At 50.2% G+C, this 20,445-nt stretch overlaps 2 protein-coding genes across 6 annotated transcripts; one reads left to right on the top strand and one right to left on the bottom strand.

Moving 5' to 3' along the window:
• Positions 1–665: 665 nt before the first annotated feature.
• On the bottom strand, positions 666–17,143 carry FUOM (fucose mutarotase). Of its 5 annotated transcripts, none has more exons than XM_084755735.1 (6): positions 16,899–17,129; positions 16,240–16,308; positions 16,009–16,079; positions 15,761–15,859; positions 14,819–14,892; positions 666–1,017 (listed from the first exon to the last, which is right to left on the bottom strand). In XM_084755735.1, exons 1-6 carry the CDS (start codon positions 17,116–17,118, stop codon positions 1,008–1,010), a joined length of 543 nt encoding a protein of 180 aa, XP_084611861.1. In that variant the 5' UTR covers positions 17,119–17,129; the 3' UTR covers positions 666–1,007. The 5 variants fall into 5 exon arrangements, with proteins under 5 accessions (XP_084611861.1, XP_084611860.1, XP_084611863.1 ...); XM_084755734.1 differs by lacking the exon at positions 666–1,017 and adding an exon at positions 1,830–2,195; XM_084755737.1 differs by lacking the exon at positions 666–1,017 and adding an exon at positions 14,327–14,502 and having other exon boundaries at positions 16,899–17,143.
• PRAP1 (proline rich acidic protein 1) lies at positions 3,399–14,193 on the top strand. The gene is made up of 6 exons (XM_084755782.1): positions 3,399–5,351; positions 8,802–8,868; positions 9,980–10,032; positions 10,483–10,589; positions 10,697–11,422; positions 11,838–14,193. Exons 1-5 carry the CDS (start codon positions 5,338–5,340, stop codon positions 10,918–10,920), a joined length of 465 nt encoding a protein of 154 aa, XP_084611908.1. The 5' UTR covers positions 3,399–5,337; the 3' UTR covers positions 10,921–11,422; positions 11,838–14,193.
• Positions 17,144–20,445: the final 3,302 nt, after the last annotated feature.

Here is a 20,445-nt window from a genome sequence, read left to right as displayed (position 1 = left end):
GTTTCTTTGTGTAGCCTTGGCTGTCCTAGACTTGCTTTGTAGACCAAGCTGGCCTCGAACTCACAGCGATCTGTCTGCCTCCTGAGTGCTGGGATCACAGGCGTGCATCACCAGGCCCTGCTCCTAATTTATTCTTTTTTTTAAAAAATTTATTGGGTCTACAGTGTTTTGCCTGCATGTACACCTGCATGCCAGAAGAGGATACCAGATCTTATTATAGATGGTTGTGAGCCACCATGTGGTTGCTGGGTATTGAACTCAGGACCTTTGGAAGAGCAAGCAGTGCTCTTAACCTCTGAGCCATCTCTCCACCCCTCCTAATTTATTCTTAAAGGACACTGATCATACTAGATGAAGGCCTACCCCAATGATCCCATCTTAACTACTCCTTTTCTTCTCCTCCTCCTCCCTCCTCGTTCTCCTCTTCCTCCTCATTCTTGTTTCTCTTCCCCTTCTCTTTCTTCTCTTCCTGCTTGAGACAGCACTGGCCTCGAATTCTCTGTGTAGCCTAAAATATCAATGAATTCCTGGTCCTCTTGACTCCACCTCCTGAGTGCTGGGATTACAGGTGTGTACCGCCATACCCACTTATGTTGTCCTCAGAATGGGACTGGAGGCTCTGTGCATGTTTGGCAAGTTTTCTACCAGGAACAGAACTGATATGTGCACATATGGGATTTATTAAACTGGCTTAGAGGATGTGATCTGGTTAGTCCAGCAACGAGTGTTGGAGGCTGCGAATCCAGCAATCTTTCTGTCCTCGAGGCTAGATGGCTCAGCAATCCCAGGCTGGTTCTGAAGGCCTGAAGGATTCCTGGAGAGCTGCGGATAGCCAGTTATGCTGGAATCCAGACCACAGGTTGATTCTGATGCCAAAGCCACAGGATAGATGAACTTGCCAGCGAGAGTGAGGCCAAACAAGCAAAAGGCAGTTTGATTCCTCCATGTCCTTTCTTCTGGACTGCCACCAAGATTTAGGGTTTTTCTTCTTCTCAGCAGCTTGGGTTTTAATTGATCCTGGATGAAGTCAAATGGACAACCAAGATTACCTATCACTGGGCTGGAGAGATGGCTCTGTGGTTAAGAGCACTGTCTGCTCTTCCAGAGGTCCTGAGTTCAATTCCCAGCAATCACAGGGTGGCCCTCAACTGTCTGTAATGTGATCTGATTCCCTCTTCTGGCCTGCAGGTGTACGTGCAGGCAAAGCACTCTTTTTTTTTTTCAGAGCACTCATATATATATATATATATATATATATATATATATATATATATATATATATATATATATGTTTTAAAAAGGATATTTAAGCTGGATGTGGTGGCACATGCCTGTAATCCCAGCACTCGAGAGGCAGAGGCAGGCGGATCACTGTGAGTTCGAGGCCAGCCTGGTCTACAGAGTGAGTCTAGGACAGCCAAGGCTACAGAGAGAAACCCTGTCTCAAAAACAAAAACAAAAAAAGTTTTTTTAAAAAAAGATTATTCATCATAATCCTTAACATTTACCAGCCTCTTAAAAAGACCCTGTCTACAAATATAGTCACCTTCTAAATGATCAGAACCTCAATGTAGGACTTTAGGGGAGACATTCAGCCAGTAGCAACATCCCAGCAGCCATACACGCTGCGATGTTCAGTTTGCATCCACGTTACTGTAGCGACCAAAGCCCAGCATCTTTTCACAGGACCATAGTCCTTTGCATGTCTTCTTTAGTGAAAGATCAGCTCTGATGTTCTAAATATGTTTCAATCAGGCTTTTTTTTTTTATCAGCTTTGCTTGTTTGTTTGTTTTTATAAAACAGTTTTATTGACCACTGTTGGGCTCTGCAAAAATCTAGAAATAATAAATTTTGTACACACACACACACACACACACACACACACACACACACACACAAATCCCTCCAAGTAAGTAGCAAGTGGGACCATGACAGCAATATTTAAATTTGTTACTTTTTCCATGTTATGAGGTCAGGACCATTTCAAAGGTCCTATCTATTGTCAGGGTAGGTTTTGCTGGCTGCCAAAAATCTTCTGAGCCTTCAGAGTGCCTGGCAGCCTCATAGACACTGGCCACTTTCCAGGTTGTCAAGGACGGTGTTCTGGCACTCCAGGACTGTGGTCAGCCGCATCCACTCAGCTGTGAAAGCACTGCCCAGCTCTTGGTCCAAGACTAGGAGTTAGACGGACAACCTGGTAGACAGAGAGACAGACAGGGAAAGGGGCATGGCTGGCTCCTTCATTCTTCTGACCTGACACAAAAGCCTGTCAGCTTTCTCTTCCTCCACCAGGCTCCCTGCTGATGGACCAGCTCAACAAGTTCAAGCCCCCAGGGCGTGTTAGGTAATAGGTGTGGGCCAGCTCACCACCCTTTCTTTCTTCAAACTGACCAATCCAAAGTTAGGGGAGGGAGATTCTTCAGAGACTCTACAGTTAAAAAATCCCAGCCCTGGACTGGGCGGTGGTGACACATGCCTTTAATCCCAGTATTTGGGAGGCAGAGGCAGGCAGATCGCTGTGAGTTTGAGGCCAGCCTGGTCTACAGAGTGAGTTCCAGGACACCCAGAGCTGTTACACAGAGAAACTCTGTCTAAAAAAAAAAAAAAAAGAAAGAAAGAAAAAGAAAGAAAGAAAGAAAGAAAGAAAGAAGGAAAAAGCAGGGGGAGGGGGAGCGCTGGTTAAGAGCACTGTCTGTTCTTTCAAAGATCCTGAGTTCAATTCCCAGCAACCACATAGTGGCTCGCAACCATCCATAATGAGATCTGGGGCCTTCTTCAGGCCTGCAGGCACACATGTGGGTAGAAATAATATAATACAAATAATTATAAATACAAATAAGTAAATAAATCTTTAAAAAAGAAAAAAACAAAAACAAAAACAAAAATCCCAGCCCTAGAGAAGACACTGGATGTTGTGGCTTCCAGAATCCCCTTGAGTTTGCAGAGGACCTTGTTTTCTGTGTGTCTGCTGCATGCGTGTATGTGTCTCCTTGCCCCCAGTAAAATCTTTCTTCAACTGCAGGTTCTGTCTGCTGGCATCTGGGATATTTGAGATTTCCCAGCTGCTACCTGTTGTGCTCTAAATCTTTCCTGCCTTTTAATTCTTTAATTGTCAGATAGTGAACCCAGTAGTCAAAACCCGCAGACTTATCAGTGGTCACAGTCCAGTACAAGGGTCTTCCTGCTTTACTACCACAGCCATGAAATTAGGAGGTGACTTTTTTTTTCCTGAAACACTGACTGTCTTGTAGACCAGGCTGGCTTCGAACTCATAGAGATCCACCTGCCTCTGCCTCCTCGAAAGCCTTTCTCTCTCTTCTATTGGCAGATAGATATGTTTTGCTTGCAGCAATTTTGACCCCTCCCAAGACTACATTATTATGAAACTAAAGATAAAGATATATTGGGGTGTAATTTTTTAAAAAGATTTATTTATTATGTATACAGTGTTTTGCCTGCATGTCCACCTGTACACCAGAAGAGGGCTCCAGATCTCATCATAGATGGTTGTGAGCCACCATGTGGTTACTGGGAATTGAACTCAGGACCTTTGGAAGAGCAGGCAGTGCTCTTAACCTCTAAGCCACTTCCCCAGTCCCTGGAATGTAATCTTATCTCCCTCTGCCTATGTAGCCCAGGCTAGCCTTGAACCTGTTATTCTCCTTGGCCTAATCTCTTGAGTGCTGGGATTACAAGTATTCTTCACCATGTTCAGCTCTTTTCTTTCTTTTTCTTTTTTCTTTTTTTCTAGACAGGCTTTCTCTAGGTCACCCTGGCTGTCCCCGGCTCACTCTGTAGACCAGGCAATCTGCTTGCTTCTGCCTCCTGAGTGCTGGTCTTTTTTCTTTCCTTTCCTTTCCCTTCCTTCCTCCCTTCTTTCTTCCCTTCCTCCTTCCCTTCTTTCCTCCCTCCTTCCCTCCTGTCCTCCCTTTCTTCCTTTTTTTCCTCTTCTTCCTCCTTTGCTTTCTTTCTTTTTTTTTCTGTACACAGCTGTTCTAGAACTTGCTATGCAGACCAGGCTGGTCTCAAACTCAGATCCACCTGACTCTTCCCAGTGCTGGGATTAAAGGGCATGTCCCACCACAGTTGGCTTTTTTTCTTTATTTTAAAATAACTGGTTGAAAGAGGTGAAAATGTAGCTCAGAGGTAGAAAGCTTCTCTAGAAAGCCTCTAACACAATAATAAACAGCTAGCTGATGACGATTGTATATATTCAAGATATATGACATTTCATGTCACATATGCACACTGTACATTGACCCCCGCAGTCGTGCTAGCTGATGTATGCATCACTGTCCACACTGTTCCTTGACTTCCCCCACTGTAAATTGTTCATCTTTCCACTTGTAGTTAGTGCCCGGTGATAACACCTTCTACTTCCTGAGTTCAACCTTCTCCATTCCAGATCAAGCTGAGCTCATGCAGTGTGTGTCCTCCTGAGTCTCTGTTGTCTGAGGTGGCACAGCGTCCCTGAGCTTCATTGCTGAAGCTCCTGCACACACAGAACGAAGAAGAGAAGGCAGGCGCTCTCCGCTCACTCCCAGTCTAAGAAGAGACCTGTCCGCCTTTCACCGCTAAATCTGAGGCTTTCAGCACAGGATATACACACCTGTAAGGCTGGTACCCAGGAAGTTAATCAAGGAAGGTCACGAGTCTAAGGCCTGCCTGGGTTACATAACAAGACACTGTCTCAACAAGACAAAGCAAAAACAAGTAGACAATAAAGATGCCTACTGTGTGTTTCATGGGGAAGCCTTTTTTTAAAATCAGGTTTTGAATGTACTCTTCCTAGTCTCCTCACCTTCAGTCCTAAGAAGAATGGAACCTATAGCCTAGCCCTAGTTATTTTTTTTATTTAAAAAATATTTTACACACATACATATACACATATACATATACATGTGTGTGTGCATGCATGTTCTCACACACATGTGTAGGTGGCCATGGAGGATAAAAGAGTATGTTAGGTCCCCTAAAGCTGCAGTTACTAGGAGTTACAGGGAAGTGTTTGTTGCCCAGAATGGATGAAGGAAACTGAATTCTGGTCCTCTGTAACAGCTGTATACCCTCTTAACCACTGAGTCATGAGACAGCCAGATAGCCTCTTTTTTTTTTTTTTTAACAAAACCATCACTTTATTCAGGCAGTCTCAAACCAAGAAACAGAACGTTTAAGTTTTCAGTCTCATTAAACATCAAGGACAGGAGGTCACTCGGGTGCACATGACCCAACACCAGCACACAGAGTTTTCATGCTCAGCCAGCGGGCAGCTAATTCACCTGTCATCGTCGATGTCATGGTCTGACTGAAGAGTTTTGCAGATGAAATAAATACCAATGGCCAGCTTCAGGTGAGTCTGAGGACAGCGAATTATTACAAAAATAACGACAGAGAAGGACTCCTTCAATTAACTGATAGCATGTGCCAGATATCCTCTTACCCACTGAGTCATGCGACAGCCAGATACCCTCTTACCCACTGAGTCATGCGACAGCCAGATACCCTCTTAACTGCTGAGTCATAGTTCCACCTCCACCCCTGTTTTAAGCATAAATAGGTGCTTTTTTTTTTTTTTTGGTCTATTAAAATATGCATGTGCTCTTTATCCTTCGTCTATTGTGGTGGGGAGCATGGCAGCAGGCAGGTATGTTGTGGAGCAGTTGCTGAGAGCTTCACACGCATACACACACACACACACACACACACACACACACACACACACACACACACACACACACACACACACCCAGGGGTGTGGATGAGGAGATGTAGCTAACTGGGAATGGCACGGGCACTGGAAACATTAGAGCCTGCCTGCCCCCAATGACACAGATCCTCTAACAAAGCCATATCTCCTAATCCTTCCCAAACAGTTCTACCACCCAGGACCAAAGTGTTAAACTATATCAGCCTATGCAGGGGGCAGTCTTATTCAAAGGACCACACAAGGCAACCTTGGACTCAGAGAGCAGGTTGGACCATGGTGGGATGGCTTATGCCTTCCTCCAATGCTGCTGCCTGTCCCTATCACTCTGAGGAGGACTGTTACACTTGTATTTTTGGTACTATGTATTTAACTACCTTCTCGGTGTTGTCTCATGTTGTCTTTTTGAATTTCAACAGTCTGGGGCACAGCCAGGCCAGGTGGCTTCCTTATTCTTGCGTTTCCCTGAAGCTCTGGCTATCTGCAGTTACGGCCTATCTCCACCAGGGGGACATCCAGTCCCTGAGCCTTGACCATAGTTGCCTCTGTCAGGATGATGTGCCCATTTATCTCGGCTTGGTGGGAGCAGTTCAAGCTGGAGCTATTTCTTGGAATGACAACTGCTCTATCCTAAAGTTCCAAAAAGAAAGGGGTGGGGCTAAGAAGCATTGCAGAGTCTTGTGGGCTTTGTTTGTTTGTTTGTTTTGGTTTCTCGAAACAGGGTTTCTTTCTGTAGCCTTGGCTGTCCTGGATTTGCTTTGTAGATCAGGCTGGCCTGGAACTCACAGAGATCCACTTGCCGCTGCCTCCCCGAGTGCTGGGATTGCAGGTGTGCAGCCACCGCACCCAGCTTTTATTTGTTTGTTTGTTTGTTTGTTTGTTTTTTCAAGACAGGTCCTCTCTGTGTAGCGTTGGCTGTCCTGGGCTTATTTTGTAGACCAGGCTGGCCTCTAACTCAGAGACCCACCTGCCTCTGCCTCCCAAGTGCTGGGATTAAATGCATGCGCCACCACCGCCCAGCTAATCTTCATGTTTTTATGATCTTCACTCTATCTTAGAGAACCTCATCCTGGGCCAGCTCTGGGGACATTCAGCTACGGGGGTACTGTGGCTGGCACTCTGAAGCTTAGCCCCCTAGGAGGCTGAGGGGCAACATGTGAAGGCACAGAGCTAAGTGCCTACCTATGAGGAGACTTCAGCTATGGTGGCCAGAAGGAACACAGGAGCTAGTGGTACCTTGGTGGGAGGTCTGGTGCCAAAGTGGGCAGGTTAGATCAACAGTTTCCTGGGGGCTCAGTTCATGCTCACTGCTCAAGTTCAATGGTGGGGCAGGGTGGCTTTTGGCCCAGTGATTGCTGGCCCCTGACCTCTGGTCAGACACACCCACATAGGGGAGATAAAGCCCTAAGCAGCCAGCATTGGGAGGAAGAGGACCAGGCACCTTGACACTGAGATCTGCAGCTTCTCCACTCTCCTAGAGCTCCTCAGCACCGAGAGGGAGCCCCAGTCATGAAGAGGTGACACCATGGCCTCTGGGCCCTAATTTTTCTATCCATAAAAGCTAGTAGCGGGGCATTGATCAGGGTGGGCCTGGCTGTGGGGTTAGGGACACAGGCTTAGAGGGAGGCCCTGGGAGTTGCTCCATCCCCACTGGAAGCAGAATTCCAGGGGAGGGTCTTAGGTCAGGAGAAGGAGGGAGGGAAAGAAAGACCCCTTTTCTGCAAAACACCCACCCTTGGTGACCTGGGGTTCAGGGTTTACCCCCACGAGCAGCCTCAGTGGCCTCCAGATACACATGGGGGGGGGTGAGTTGTCCCATAGGGTCTCTGAGCCAGTGAAGCTTTAGCTCCTAAGTATACCCTGGGAAGAGGCCACATTCCAGGCTGTGATGGCCCCAAAAGCAAAGGGCCAGTGGCAGGGAAGGGGAGGCAGGGGACTATGTAGCAGGCCTTTGAAGCTGGCAGGGTAGAGGTAGGGCAGGAATCAGGCAACCTGAGAGTTGGTCACCGAGGAGCTAGGGTTTGATTCTCAAAGAGAGCTGGGGTCCCTGCAGGACCTGAATCATCATGGAGGTAGAGGTGAGAGAGAGAGAGAGAGAGAGAGAGAGAGAGAGAGAGAGAGAGAGAGAGAGAGAGAGAGAGCGCCAAGGCTAGGATGAGGGTCTCCACGTTCATTTCTCCGCCCAGCATAAGAATATGCCTTTAGTCAGGTGTGGTGGCGCATGCCTTTAATCCCAGCACTCGGGGAGGCAGAGGCAGGCAGATCTCTATGAGTTTAAGGCCAGCCTGGTTCAGGGCAGCCAAGCAAGGCTACACAAAGAAACCCTGTCTTGAACCCCCCTCCCCCAGAAAAAGAATAGGCCTCTGTTTAGTGGTCCTGAGGTGAGTCAGGGTTATGCAACTCTATATGGTCAGGTCCCCACCTGCTGTCCTTTGACCCTATTACAAAGTGCTGAATCACACAGAGGAGAAGTTTCTTTGAGGCTTCAGCATGAACATGCGTGCGTGCGCGCGCACACACACACACCCCATGCAAACACATGTACATACATGCATACCATATACCACAAGCACATGCATACCTCACTCACATGCACACCTCTTTACAACCACATGTTCAAAACCACCTGGAATTCCTTCCATTGGCATGTTGAGGCTGGGACTACTGGCTCTGAAAGCCTGCCAGAACTTAACTCCCTATACCATGGGTCATGGCCTCAGGGATACTGTGGCAGGGCATCGGGCGAGGGCCTCCATGTGTATCTTTGTGTAGTCTCTGCAGCCCTCAGCACTCAATGCCAGTGTCTTGTTTTAGTAGAGCCTGCCTAGCGCATGAGGATGGAGCTCTCCACAGATAGAGAACTTGGCATCAGACACAGACACAGAGCAGGAGTGTTGTGAGCATCTTACTTACCTATCCTGCCTGTGGGCCCTTTCCTGTGAGATCAGAGTCACGTTGTGCCAATAGATCAGCAGGGACCTACCTTGGTCTCTCTGTCTAAGACTCATGCCACTGGCCCCAGTAGGTCTTGACTGGAGCATCATCAGGAGCTGGGGTGACCCCTCACCACCTCACATTCCCTCTCTGGTTCCCTAGGTTTCTTCTGGCTACCTGTCTGCTGGCTGTGCTGCTGTGGGAGGCATGCGCAATTCCAGCACACCAGGTATGCAGGGGCCCCACTAGCTGGCCCCACCGCTGGCTGCCAACCTCTGTCCCGGTTAGCAGGGAATATTGGATAGGACTTCTTTCTCTCTGCCCCAAGGAGAGGGGAGGCAAGGCAGAGGCTGTGTGGTGAATGTGGTAAGCCCCGAGGAGGGACCTTAGGAAGAGAAGGGTCTGAGTCCATCTGAGATCTAGTGGGCAAATCTCCATGGCACTTAGGTTACCAGGTAAGGAAGGATATGGACTTCCATAACACCCAGGTAACCTAAAGGACATGAGTCGCCATCCTATCCACATTACCACATGGGGAGTGTGAGCCTCCATGACACCCAGGTGACCCCAGGATGGAGGAACATGGTCTTCCATGACAATCAGGTAACCCAGGATGGGAGGATATGGGTTTCCTGACACAGGTAATTATAGGTGGGGACATGGGTGTCCAAAACACCCAGGAAGTCCCTGTGTGAGATGGGTCCTCTCCATCCTTACCTGGGCACGCTTACTTAGGGCATGGTCTATAGACTGATAACAGTAGCCCTGGCTGGAAATGTACTGAGCTTGCCCCTGGGCCAAGTCCACTCAGTCTGCACATGTGGCAGCAAAAGAGGATGAGGGAGGCCCACCCTCCACAGCCACCCACAGTTCTCCTCAGAGCAGGGCACTCCCTCCAGGGCCATCGTGTGCCTCACTTCCTTCTTAGTACACCATCTCATTAAGATATTGAGTTCAGAGGAGCTGATTACCCTCTGGGCCACTAGCCAGGATGGGGCAGGGCAAACACACCCTTAATTAGTGGAATTAAAAAAAAACCAAACTGGGGTATAGTGAAGGTGCAGAGTTCAAAGTGAGCTTCAGGTAGCTGCGGAAGAGCTCTGCTTTCTCCTGAGCTGGCCACCATGTGTTCAGGAAGGCTGCCATTTGGAGACAGGCTGGTGTCCTAAATGCCTTAGCTGTATTTCTGCTACCAACGGGGCCCTTTATCCCCTAGCGTGAAACACAGGTTGAGCTCAAGTTCTGGCTGTAGGTGGGCCTGAGAGAGGCCTCTCCCTGGGTGTCCTCCAACCTTGGCCCATTAACTAGCAAAAATCCCCACCTGTGACTCACTTTCCCAGGGCCCTGTCAAGACCAAAGGCAAACATGTGATCCCTGAACAAGAAACAGAGAAGTAAGTGCCCCCAGAAGGCAAGTGTGGGCTGGTGCATTCGGGGGATGGAGAACACGGATATTAAGAAGCTTCTAGAAGGTGATATTCAAACCCCACAGGGATCCCTCCTTGGAAGTTCTGTCCCAGGAGCAGGCACACCAGAGATCCCTGGCCATCCCCCCCTCCCCACTTGGTTCTCCCTGCAGCCTCCAATGGACTAGTTTTAGAACAGCATATTACTTCCCTTGCTCTTAAGGACCCTGCTCAGGGAAGGCTCTGATCTTCCTGGACCACATGCCTGCACCTACTGCTTTAGGGATGCTAGGTGCACAAAGCCATGGGTGGGTGGGTGTGGAGCAGCTTCCCAGGGCCAGCAGCTGCCTGGAGCAGGGAATGCCTTCTCAAGTGGGGTTGGCCATGTCTAACTCTCTCTACCTTGTGTGTGACCCTCACTCCTATTCATGCTGGTAGGGCCTTGGGTACCAGAGCCATTGAGCCCCTGGAGAAGGACAACCAGCTGGGGGCACTGTTCCCAGTACCCAAGCAGAAGCTTGCAGCCGCTGAGGAAAAGCACCCAGGTCAGAGTGGGGCCAAGGCCTCCTCACGGGTTTTTCATTTGGACAGAAGACTAGATAGGAGGCTCTTGTGAGGGAGATGAGCCACATCTACTTCTGCCTCTCCGCAGATGCCATGACCTGGGTGGAGACTGATGACATCCTGAGCCGTTTTCGGATCCCCCTTGAGGGTCCAGAACCGGATCTTGACAGCTTGGACCATCCCACGTTTGAGGAGGTCCAGGATGAGGAAGTACTTCAGATGAGGGCCGTGCTGCATCGTCAGGTGCTCCAGGGACCAGAGGAGGACCTTGACCACCTCGCCCACTCTCTGGAGGACTCTGAAGAGGCCTAACCGCTCTCCCACTCCTGCCCTGAGGTCCAGGTTGTTGTGACCCCTGACTCTCCCCAGCTAGAAAAAATAAACACCTGCAAACTGATGGAAGCCATGAGTGTCTGTAAGAGCAACAGCCATGGGGCACAGCAGCTGTGTCCAGGAGGGAGAAGGCTCATCAAAACTTTCCCATGGGGCATAAGAGCTAGCTGACCCTCAGCTCATAAACAGTTCCCCTTGGGCCCATCTCTCTAATATCAGGTAGTGTTCGGTGTGTCGGTGTGTCAGTCAGTGTGGGGACCACTTCGCAGCCTCAGCCTCAGCAGGCAAATGAAACCTATCCTGGACTTCCCACGGAAGAGTCTGAGCAAGGAAATGCTTGATGAAGGTGTAGGAGGTGGCGTGGGAGTCAGGTTGACGGGTGTGTAGGTACACAGGTACACAGTTTCACATGTACACAGGCACACATGTGCACAGATGCATAGCTAAATGTGCAGACACCCATGAACAGGTACAGTTACATGTTGGCTCAGTTTATTAACAATTAAACTTTATTATACAACCCAACTAGCATATACAAGAAGGAAAAAAAGGTTAAAGGGACAGAAGATTAAAACCTCCTGGAATCCGTTCGGCAGGACGGGTCCTTAGGTGTCTCAGTCCCACGAGCTGGTCCGGTCCTTTCCTCTCTCTCCGCGCTTTTCTTCCTCTCTCCTTCTACCTCTTTCCAGTCATATGCAAAGGGCGGTCCCTTCTCCCTTCGAGGGTCAATTAGGAAAACAATAGCCACGGTGGGGTTCCTAGGTAGGCTTCCTGAATTCCAAGCCCAGGAAGGCTCCAAACAGTCTCTCACAAGGTATTCATGGTGTGCCTCAAGGGTAAAGCCCGCCAAGACTGCTTCCACCTGAGACAAAGCTTAATCTTTCCTATAGTTACAGTGATATACATAGGTGGTGCACACATGTATATTTACAAGGTACCTGGGTACAGTGGTGGGCAGGAACACAGCTTCACATGAACACAGGGATAGAGGTGTGTGGCTGTACATATGCATGTGCACGGGGACACAGGCAGATAGACACCTAGTTGGGCAGGTGCTCAGCAGAGTGAGTCAGGACACACACTTTCTGTCCTAGTTTTCTGGGCAGCATCTGGATCTTTCTGGGGTGTCTGTCCTTCCACATGGCCTGTCTCAGAGGGCCTAAGCACAACTCATGTGAATTACCTCATACGTGAAATAGGTACTGGGGTGACTACCAATCTCACCCTTGCAGTGGGAGGCACTAGGTGTCACAGAGCCACATACTGTTCAGCTCCCGTAGCTCAGGTAGAACAGACAGCTTGAGAGAGGCCACCAGCTCTCCATGCCAACGCAACCAGACCCCATGTAGCTGTGTGGGGCATCTGTTGGCCTCAAGCACCTAGAACTCTGTGTATGTATGGCTCTTGTCCCCGCTCCTCCAACGACATGAGTGGGAAGAGGGCTCACGTGCACCCTAGTCTCTCAGGCCCGCAAAGCAGGAGCCAGTGTTCCATCTTATAGATGAATCTGGGGTCTTCCTGTTACTTGAGTCCACAGCCCCTACACTGCAGATGAGTCCACATTATAGATTAAATCTAGCACCCCCACATTACAGCCCAGTGTTCCATCTTACAGGTAAGTCCAGGGTCCTGAAGATGAGCTGCAAGGCTCTGACAGTGACGTTAAGATATAGCTCTCATCTCAGGGTACCCGGCCTGCCATCCTGCTAAGACTCGGAATCTAAATGAATCTATTCATGGCCCACATTCAGCAGAGTAGCCTCTGCAGAGGTGCCGAAATCCTGCCCAGGTCTCAAGTGGCACAAATCCCACATAAGGGCACTACAGTCGCTCTCCTTTTCCACTTTATCACTTCTGGCTCCTAGTCTAGTCCTGGACACATCCGGGGCAGGCCTTCCCCTGCATAGGTAATTCTTTGAGTACCTCCAGACCTAGCCTGAGGTGCGTTATTACTATTCCAGGATGTCTCCCATCCAAGTACTAACCAGGTCCAACCCTGCTTAGCTTCCGAGATTAGATGAGAGGGCACGTTCAGGTGAAGAGCACTGGCTGCTCTTCCAAAGGCCCTCTGTTCAATTCCCAGCAACCATCTATAATGACATCTGGTGCCCTCTTCTGGCGTGCAGGTGTACATGCAGCCAGAATACTGTACATAATAAATACATTAGTCTTAAAAAGATATTCCAGGTACTTCTCAATCCAACTGAGTTGACAGTACAGATTATTATCAAACCTCTCAACGTCATTCCTCCATCAGGTTAGATGGCTAGAGACCTCTGGAGTGGTCCAGGAACAGGTGGTCGGGAAGCATTGCCCAGGGAACACTCTGTCCAGGGCCAGAGAGGTCAGATCCGTGATCGAGATTTGAGATGTCTCTCCTTTACATTCCCTGAATCTAAGCAGAGGACCTGCAGATGCTGGTACTCCAGGTGCCTGGTGTTTTATTGAGGCCAAAGCATCTACTGAGCCAGGGTAGTATCTGTGTTCAGGTTTCTTTCCACTTTTGCCTGAGCCAGGAACCTCTGTGAGCATTTCCTCCTACAGGCCACCCTGGGGCTGGAGCGGTGGCTCAGCAGCTAAGAACGCTTGCTGCACCATAGGGACTGTCTACTCAACTACCGGACTCCCCGCTGTTTGCAGCTTTTGGCTAGTACAAAGCTGCTGTGAACATTGGCCAAGAGTCTGCAGACAAGTGCAGGAGACCCAGTCTAAGTATTCCGTAGGGAAACTGTTTCTGGCCCTCCTTATGTTCCTCTCCAATCTTGCTCGTTAAGTCTGCACTGAGCCCCCATTGATCCCTTTACCTCCTGGGACAACTGAGGATTCAAAGCTGGAAGCAGGCAGGCTGCATCGGAATTCCTGGGCTTAACACAGCTGCTCATGCCAGGTAATGGGGTGCTCAACCTACTAACCACAGGCTTGGGATCCAGCCCACATCCAGGCCTCTCTGACCTTGAACCAGGGAAGTCAGCACTACCTTCCCTAGCAGCTGAGTAATCATTTCTGAGTGTCAGCATCCTTTCTTCCAAAGTATGCAGCCCAGCTCTGCCCCCTGCCCTCTGGCTTGGAGCTCAGAGACTGGCCCTAGTTAAGGCACTGTGTGTTGCAACCCAAGTGGGTAATGCAGATGCTCTCATTCCACACAAGTATCCAGGGCAACCTGTTGTGCATCCTACCCAACATCAACTACCCAACTGTTTGCCCAGGCTCAGGCTGGAGCCACAGACCCAGTTCAGTTCCCAGGTTCCTACCTGGGCCTAGCTTCTGCACAGCTCCCAGCTCTCAAAGCAGCCCCAATGCTTTGTTTTCCCATGTGGCTTTTCCACCTGAGGATTTATCAAGAATGGGTAGGGGCTGCTTATCTGCGAGCTGATGGCCTTCCCGGAAATCACCACAAGACAAGCTTACAAGTATAAAACCTTTAAAGATTGACAGTGACTACCACCCCGGACCCCCACCCCAATTTTTATATCAGAGAAGGAGGAATCCTTGTCAGGATCAGCTGAGTCTCTCAAGATCTGCCAACTTCTTGAACCCCAGGATGGTGTCCAGGTCTGGGTGCTGCCAAGGGTCTACTGACTGGGTTCAGGCATAGCCGATTCTCGGCCTGGAGTGGTCTCTATGAGGGTCCGAGATCAAGAGTCCCCTTCTTGAGGATGATGTTCCCATAGAGCGCCGTCTCCCTGTAGGACGGTCAGGGTGCTGAGACTCCAACTTTGCCCCTAGTGGAAGCGGCTGCCTTTCTGCCTCTATCTCTCCTGCTCAACACTGTTCGGAGGCTCAGCTGCCCAAATCCCTCCTCTGTTTCTGGGCAAAGCAAAGGTAGAGGCAGCTCCCGGGGACCTGGGTAAGTCATCTGGATGTGGCAGAAACTCACCCGGTTGCAACAACAGCAAATGCCTTTTTTGCACGTTCATAAAATTCAAATCTCTCTATCTTCATCAGGGCTCTCTGGAAGACAAAAGTGGCATGGTTGGAGGGAGCTCGGGTGGACTCCTGAGTTGAGTCCCCACCCTCACCCCCCCAATCAGAAGGTAGCCAGGAGGCAGCAGCAATGGAACCTGCTCTGGTTCTCCTGATGCTGGGGTCTCGGGAACCAGAGGCGTGGGGCATCTGTCATATCCCAGTCCGAGCCTGTGATGGACAAGGTGCCAGCTGGGCACGGACTCTGCTCAGCAAGCCTCAAGACTAGTAACTCTCAACCTTCCTGATGCTGTGGCAACACTTTTAATAGAGTTCCTCATGCCGAGGTGACCTCCAACCATAATATTATTTTCATTATTATTTCATAGCTGCAATTTTGCTACTGTTATGAATTGTAATGTAAATATCTATGATTTTTTGGGGGTGGTGGTGGTGGTGTTATGATCCATGATCCACAGGTTGAGAACCACTGCTGTAGGCCCTGGAAGTCCCCTGCCCAGGACAAGAGTTTTCAAGTAGGTCCTGCTCAGGAGAATGGGTGCGTCCTCTGCCAGGCAGGGCTGTGGGCTGTGTGACATGCAGACCTTAGCAAGGGCAAAGCGGCAAAGAGCAAGACCTAGGGTGAAGGCGTACGCCCACGGAAGGTCAGAGGGGACCCCCATCACGAAGCCCACAGTCCTCTGGCTCAAATGGGCTCGACTCCCAAGGCGGACAGGTCAGGATCTGGGTGTGGGGGGGCGAGGGGCGCGGAGGAGGAGGAGGAGGAAGGAAGGAAGCCTGGGCAGAGAGGGAGGTGACCACAGGGCTCAGATATACCGGTCCCTTTCCGCTCCCATGATTCACTCTTCCTAAGCGGTCAGGAGGCGGAGGGTCCTGGGCTTGGGGCTACACTCACCTCGCAGCCAGCTTGGAGCAGAAGGGATTCATAGTAGCCCCACACTGGGGTCTGCAGGCCCCTCTTCTTGTCACTGGGCACCAGGTCCATGACAGCAGCCTGGGAAGACAGACAGGGGTCAGCTCTGTGGGCCTAGGCCCCTCCCAGGCTCCTGTGAGGGAGGGGACCCTTTGGGGACCTGTGACCCTCTGAAGTCTGGCAAAGGGGAAACCGAAGCCCAGATCAGCAGCACAGCCTTTGGTCCTCACCGGGCTTTCCACATAGGTGTCCAGGGGCAGCAGCTTCAGCACAGCCTCCAGGAGCTGGGGGATGTCCAGGCCTAGGAGGGTAGGGCTGGGCTCAGACTTGTGCTCTCACCAGGACCTGTAACCCCCACCTTGTCTAAAACTTCCATTTTAGGGCCACAGTAAGCAACCAGCCAACAACAATGCGGGGCCACAGAACCAGGACCGTTACCGCCCCAGCCCTATGGTGCTCACCATCGGCTCGGATCTCTACGGGCCCGCACTGGCAGATGGAAGAGGTAGGGAAGTTCGCATCTGCAAGAACTGAAAGACCGGGCTCTAATCAGTGCCGTTCTCCCTCCCGGATGGTCACCTCACATAGCCACACATATCTCAAAAGCCACACATCCCTGTGCATCAGCACAGCCCACCATCTGGGATGTCCACATGCCAGGCCAGTATCCCTCCCGCTCCAGTTAGCGCGTCACCCTAACATCCCCTTTAGAGGAGTAGGACAAAAGAAACTATGAATGAGGCAATGAAACCAGGGTCTGGGAGGAGGAAGCAATAGCTTCGCCCCAGCCCTCTGGCTGCCCCACCTTGCCCGAGGGCACCAGGCCAGAGATCCAGAAGCCAGCAGACCTCGGAGCAGCCTGGGAGGCCATGTGGGAGGTCGGGGAATTATCCTGCTGCTGAACTTGGAACCCGGTTTGCCCTCTTCGGAGTTCTGGGGCCTGGGCCAATCGGAGGCCTCAGCTCAGCTCTTTCTTGAAGCAGCTGGGTGGTTTCCTGCTCCGAAGGGCAGGGTGACTGCAGCAGTGGCCCCAACCTTTCCTGGACCCTGTCGGTCAAGGGCTCCAATATGTATCGCACCCCTGCCAGAGGTCCGCGTTGCCGGCTCCCTGCAAGCTCACCAATCTCGTCTCCGTGCCCCATCCGCGCAAGCGCGAACAGCAGCTCAGGAGACAGCACCTTCGGGACGCCCTTGAGCGCAACCATGGCCGCAGGACTGGTGGAGGGCGGGAGTTGTCGGCAGGGAGGTGCCGCGTAGGTTGGTTGGGGAGGGGCCAGAGGAGAGGCGGGACCAACGGCTGGGTGGCTAGCTGTGTTAGGCCCTTGGCTCTGGGGTGACATGCAAGCTCTGAGGCCTGGCAGATTGTGGGAGAGTTCAGAAAATTAAGTCCGTGTGGGAAGGACTAAAAAACGCCAGAGAAGCACCGGCGAAAATAAGCCAGGCACGGCCTTGGCCCTAGAACTCTGGTGTCCCAGACCAGATCCCACCCCCACCCCCCAATATGGCCACTGCTGCCCAACTTGGTGGCAGTGATAGGTGAAAGGTGAAGGGGAGCGCTTTCTGTGTCAGTTTGTGAGTGGCTTCATGGGATCAGGGCTGGTCCAGGAGGCAAGCCAGTGTAGAAGCAGAAACAAATCAAAGCCTCCAAATTGTACTGGGGCCAGAGACCAATTAATTAGCTTAAAGTAGCTGGGAACTTTACTAAAGCGTGGGGGAGTCCTTCTTGGGGGCATTCCACATACACCCCATTGTTTTGAAACTCTCTAAAGCCAGGGGCCAGCTAGATGCTGGTGGCTGTGTGTGGCTTCCTATCCTGCTAGGGTAGACCTAGCACACACTGGTCTGAGTGTGCTATGCTAGGCCCAGGGTTGAGCTAGAATCTCCCACGGCATTTTAAACACTGTTCCACTTTTCAGAATCAAACGGCTGAGGTTTTTTGCTCAGTGAACACAAGAAAATTAAACCAATGAGGCGCTGGAAAGATGGCTCAGTGGGTAAGAGCCACTGTTCTTCTACATCTGGGCCTCTAGTTCCAATGGATTATGGTCTTTTTTTTTTTTTTTTTTTTAGTGTCTGAGTCACCAAGAACACATGTGGTACACAGACAAAAACGCAGGGACAACATACACACGGGATTTTAAAAGTTAAAGAATAAAACAAGGCTGGGCATGATGGCACACGCATCTAATCCCAGTACTTGGGAGGCAGAGGCAGGCGGATCTCTGTGAGTTCGAGGCCAGCCTGGTCTACAAAGTGAGTCTAGGACAGCCAAGGCTACACAGAGAAACCCTGTCTCAAGAAACAACAACAACAACAACAGAATAAAACAAACAACTAATGAATCAATTACCTCAGTTCCAAGTTTTCCCCCATTGTGTGGCCACCTCCTTTGCTTGTTCACATGGCTCTGTGGGTCGATCAATGACTGGAAGCTTTCGTAAGTGAACATGGGGGCTGGAGAGGTGGTTCGGTGGCTAAGAGCACCAGCTGCTCTTCCAGAAGACCCAGGTTTGATGCCCAGCACCCACACGGTGCCTCACAACTGTAACTCCAGTGCCAGGGGAGCCAGTGCCCTCTGCTGGGGGAGAGTGGGCTCTTCCAGGAGAAAGGTCCTGAGGCTTGGCTCCCAGGACAGGGAGTTGTTGTTGTTGTTGTTGTTTTTAATGACAGGACATAGTGACCATACCAGTTACCACGGTCTGGCTGTGTAGTAACTTCATAACAAACTTTAAATATTTGGTTATGACATGTATTTTTTTATAATTTAAAATAATTTTTAAAAAAAGATTTACTTTGATGTGAATTGGTGTTTTGCCCGCATAGATGTCTGGGTAAGGGTGTCGGATCTCCTGGAACTGGTGCGGTCATCCCACATTGGCGCCTTCATGTGGATGTAGGAAGTGAACCTGGGTCCTCTGGAAGAGCAGCCAGTTCTTTTCTTTATTCTTTTTCTGAGACAGGGTTTTTCTGTGTAGCCCTGGCTGTCTTGGACTCACTCTGTAGACCAATTCTGGCCTAGAACTCACAGAAATCCACTGCACCATCACGACCAGCTTTGAGCAGCCAGTTCTTAACTGCTGAACCATCTCTCCAGCTCCTGTGATATGTCTTTTGTTTGTTTGTTTGTTTGTTTGAGACAGGGTTTCTCTGTATAGCCTTGGCTGTCCTGGACTTGCTTTGTAGACTAAGCTGGCCTCGAACTAAGAGACGCTGATGCCTCTGCCTCCCAAGTGCCGTGCCTGGCTATGATGTGTACCTTAATCGGGAGTTTAGGTAGGCCTCAAGCCTCATCCTCCCCAAACCCCTAACCCCCTTGTTTATTTGAGTCTTGGGTCTTACTATATAGCCTCAGTTGGCATGAAACTTGCTAATTAGACCAGACTGGCCTTGAACTCAGAGATCTACTGGCTTCTGCCTCCTGGGAGCTGGGATTAAAGACCTTCTCCAGCACTTGAGAGGCAGAGGCAGGCAGATCTCTGTACATTCGAGGCCAGCCTGGTCTACAAAAGTGAGTCCAGGACAGCCAAGGCTAATGCAGAGAGACCCTGTCTTGAAAAACCAAAACCCAAACCAACCAAACAAAATACCTTTCTCCACTAAATGCATTTTGTGCATATGGAAACTGGCTAGTACTGAGGGTGCTGCAGAATGGCCCTGATGTCCTCCTGCCACAGCAAATGGGCTGTCACTTCCCCACACTGAAGCTCTGGGCATACCACATCTTGGGATCCTAGTCACATTCCAGGAAAAATGCTAGGGCTACTATAGAAGGTCACTGTCCTCCTACCCATTGTAGCCTAGGCAGTGAGACCCTGGGCACTGTTGATATGTGTTACTTGGCTGGATGGTGGCACACAACTGCAGTCACAGTCATCTGCAAGGCTCAAGCAGGACTGCTTGCCCTTAGGAGCCCATGACAAATACATATTGAGCGATGGCTTCAAAGGTAAGTATCTATCACAGGACTGTGAGAACGAATGGCATGTTCTCAGCATAAAACATCAGGTTTTAAACAAATGTACTGTAGCATGAACAAACCCAGAGGATATTTGTCTTAGCTTAGGCTTCTGACGTGCTACAAGTCAACGCTTTACTTCTCACAGCTCCGGGGGCTGGAAGCCAAAGCAAGGTAGATTTGCTGTCCTGGGAAGACAGACTTCTTGGCTCATCCCCTTTTCATCCTCATAGGAAAAGGGACTGCAAGAGCTCCCTTAGGGCCTTACAAATTCCCTCATGAGCCCCACCCAACTTTTAGAATTTAAAGATCATCATGTAAGGGGTAAGATTTCAACAGAGGAGCTCGGTGAGGGATGTTGTTCACTGCATTGTGCAAGTGAAACAAGAAACAGGAAAGGACAAGTGCTCTTATTGCCACTCAGGAGGTACCCGAGTCACCCCACTCTTACAGAAAGTAAGAATGAGCCAGTGTCTAACGGAAGATGAAGTTCTAGAGACGAGAGACCCGGAGACAGATGGTGGGGATGGCTGCACACTGATGTGACAGTGCCTGATGGTGTACACTGTAGAGGAATTTTAATTCAGAACGTGGCTGCTCTGGCAAGAGATCACATCCAAAGACCTTCTAGGTCTGTGTGATCCGGCTGGAATGCAGGCATGCTGGGTGGTGGCGGCACACGCCTTTAATCCCAGGAGACAGAGGCAAGCAG

This window comes from Acomys minous, assembly GCF_964271855.1.
Source record: "Acomys minous genome assembly, chromosome: 2".
Lineage (NCBI taxonomy): Eukaryota > Metazoa > Chordata > Mammalia > Rodentia > Muridae > Acomys > Acomys minous.
Note: the sequence above shows the minus strand (reverse complement) of the source record. Positions and strands in the feature narration are given on the sequence as shown.

What these genes read in the sequence shown, in the direction of transcription:
- PRAP1 (XM_084755782.1), top strand. An exon ending in GCGCAATTCCAGCACACCAG is followed by an intron (nt 8,869 to 9,979) that starts GTATGCAGGGGC and finishes TCACTTTCCCAG; the next exon opens with GGCCCTGTCAAGACCAAAGG. An exon ending in CGCTGAGGAAAAGCACCCAG is followed by an intron (nt 10,590 to 10,696) that starts GTCAGAGTGGGG and finishes GCCTCTCCGCAG; the next exon opens with ATGCCATGACCTGGGTGGAG.
- FUOM (XM_084755737.1), bottom strand. Translation starts at nt 17,118, where the DNA reads ATGTCACCCCAGAGCCAAGGGCCTAACACAGCTAGCCACCCAGCCGTT. An exon ending in ACACCTATGTGGAAAGCCCG is followed by an intron (nt 15,860 to 16,008) that starts GTGAGGACCAAA and finishes CTGTCTTCCCAG; the next exon opens with GCTGCTGTCATGGACCTGGT. An exon ending in TTTGCTGTTGTTGCAACCGG is followed by an intron (nt 14,503 to 14,818) that starts GTGAGTTTCTGC and finishes GACCCTTGGCAG; the next exon opens with CACCCAGACCTGGACACCAT.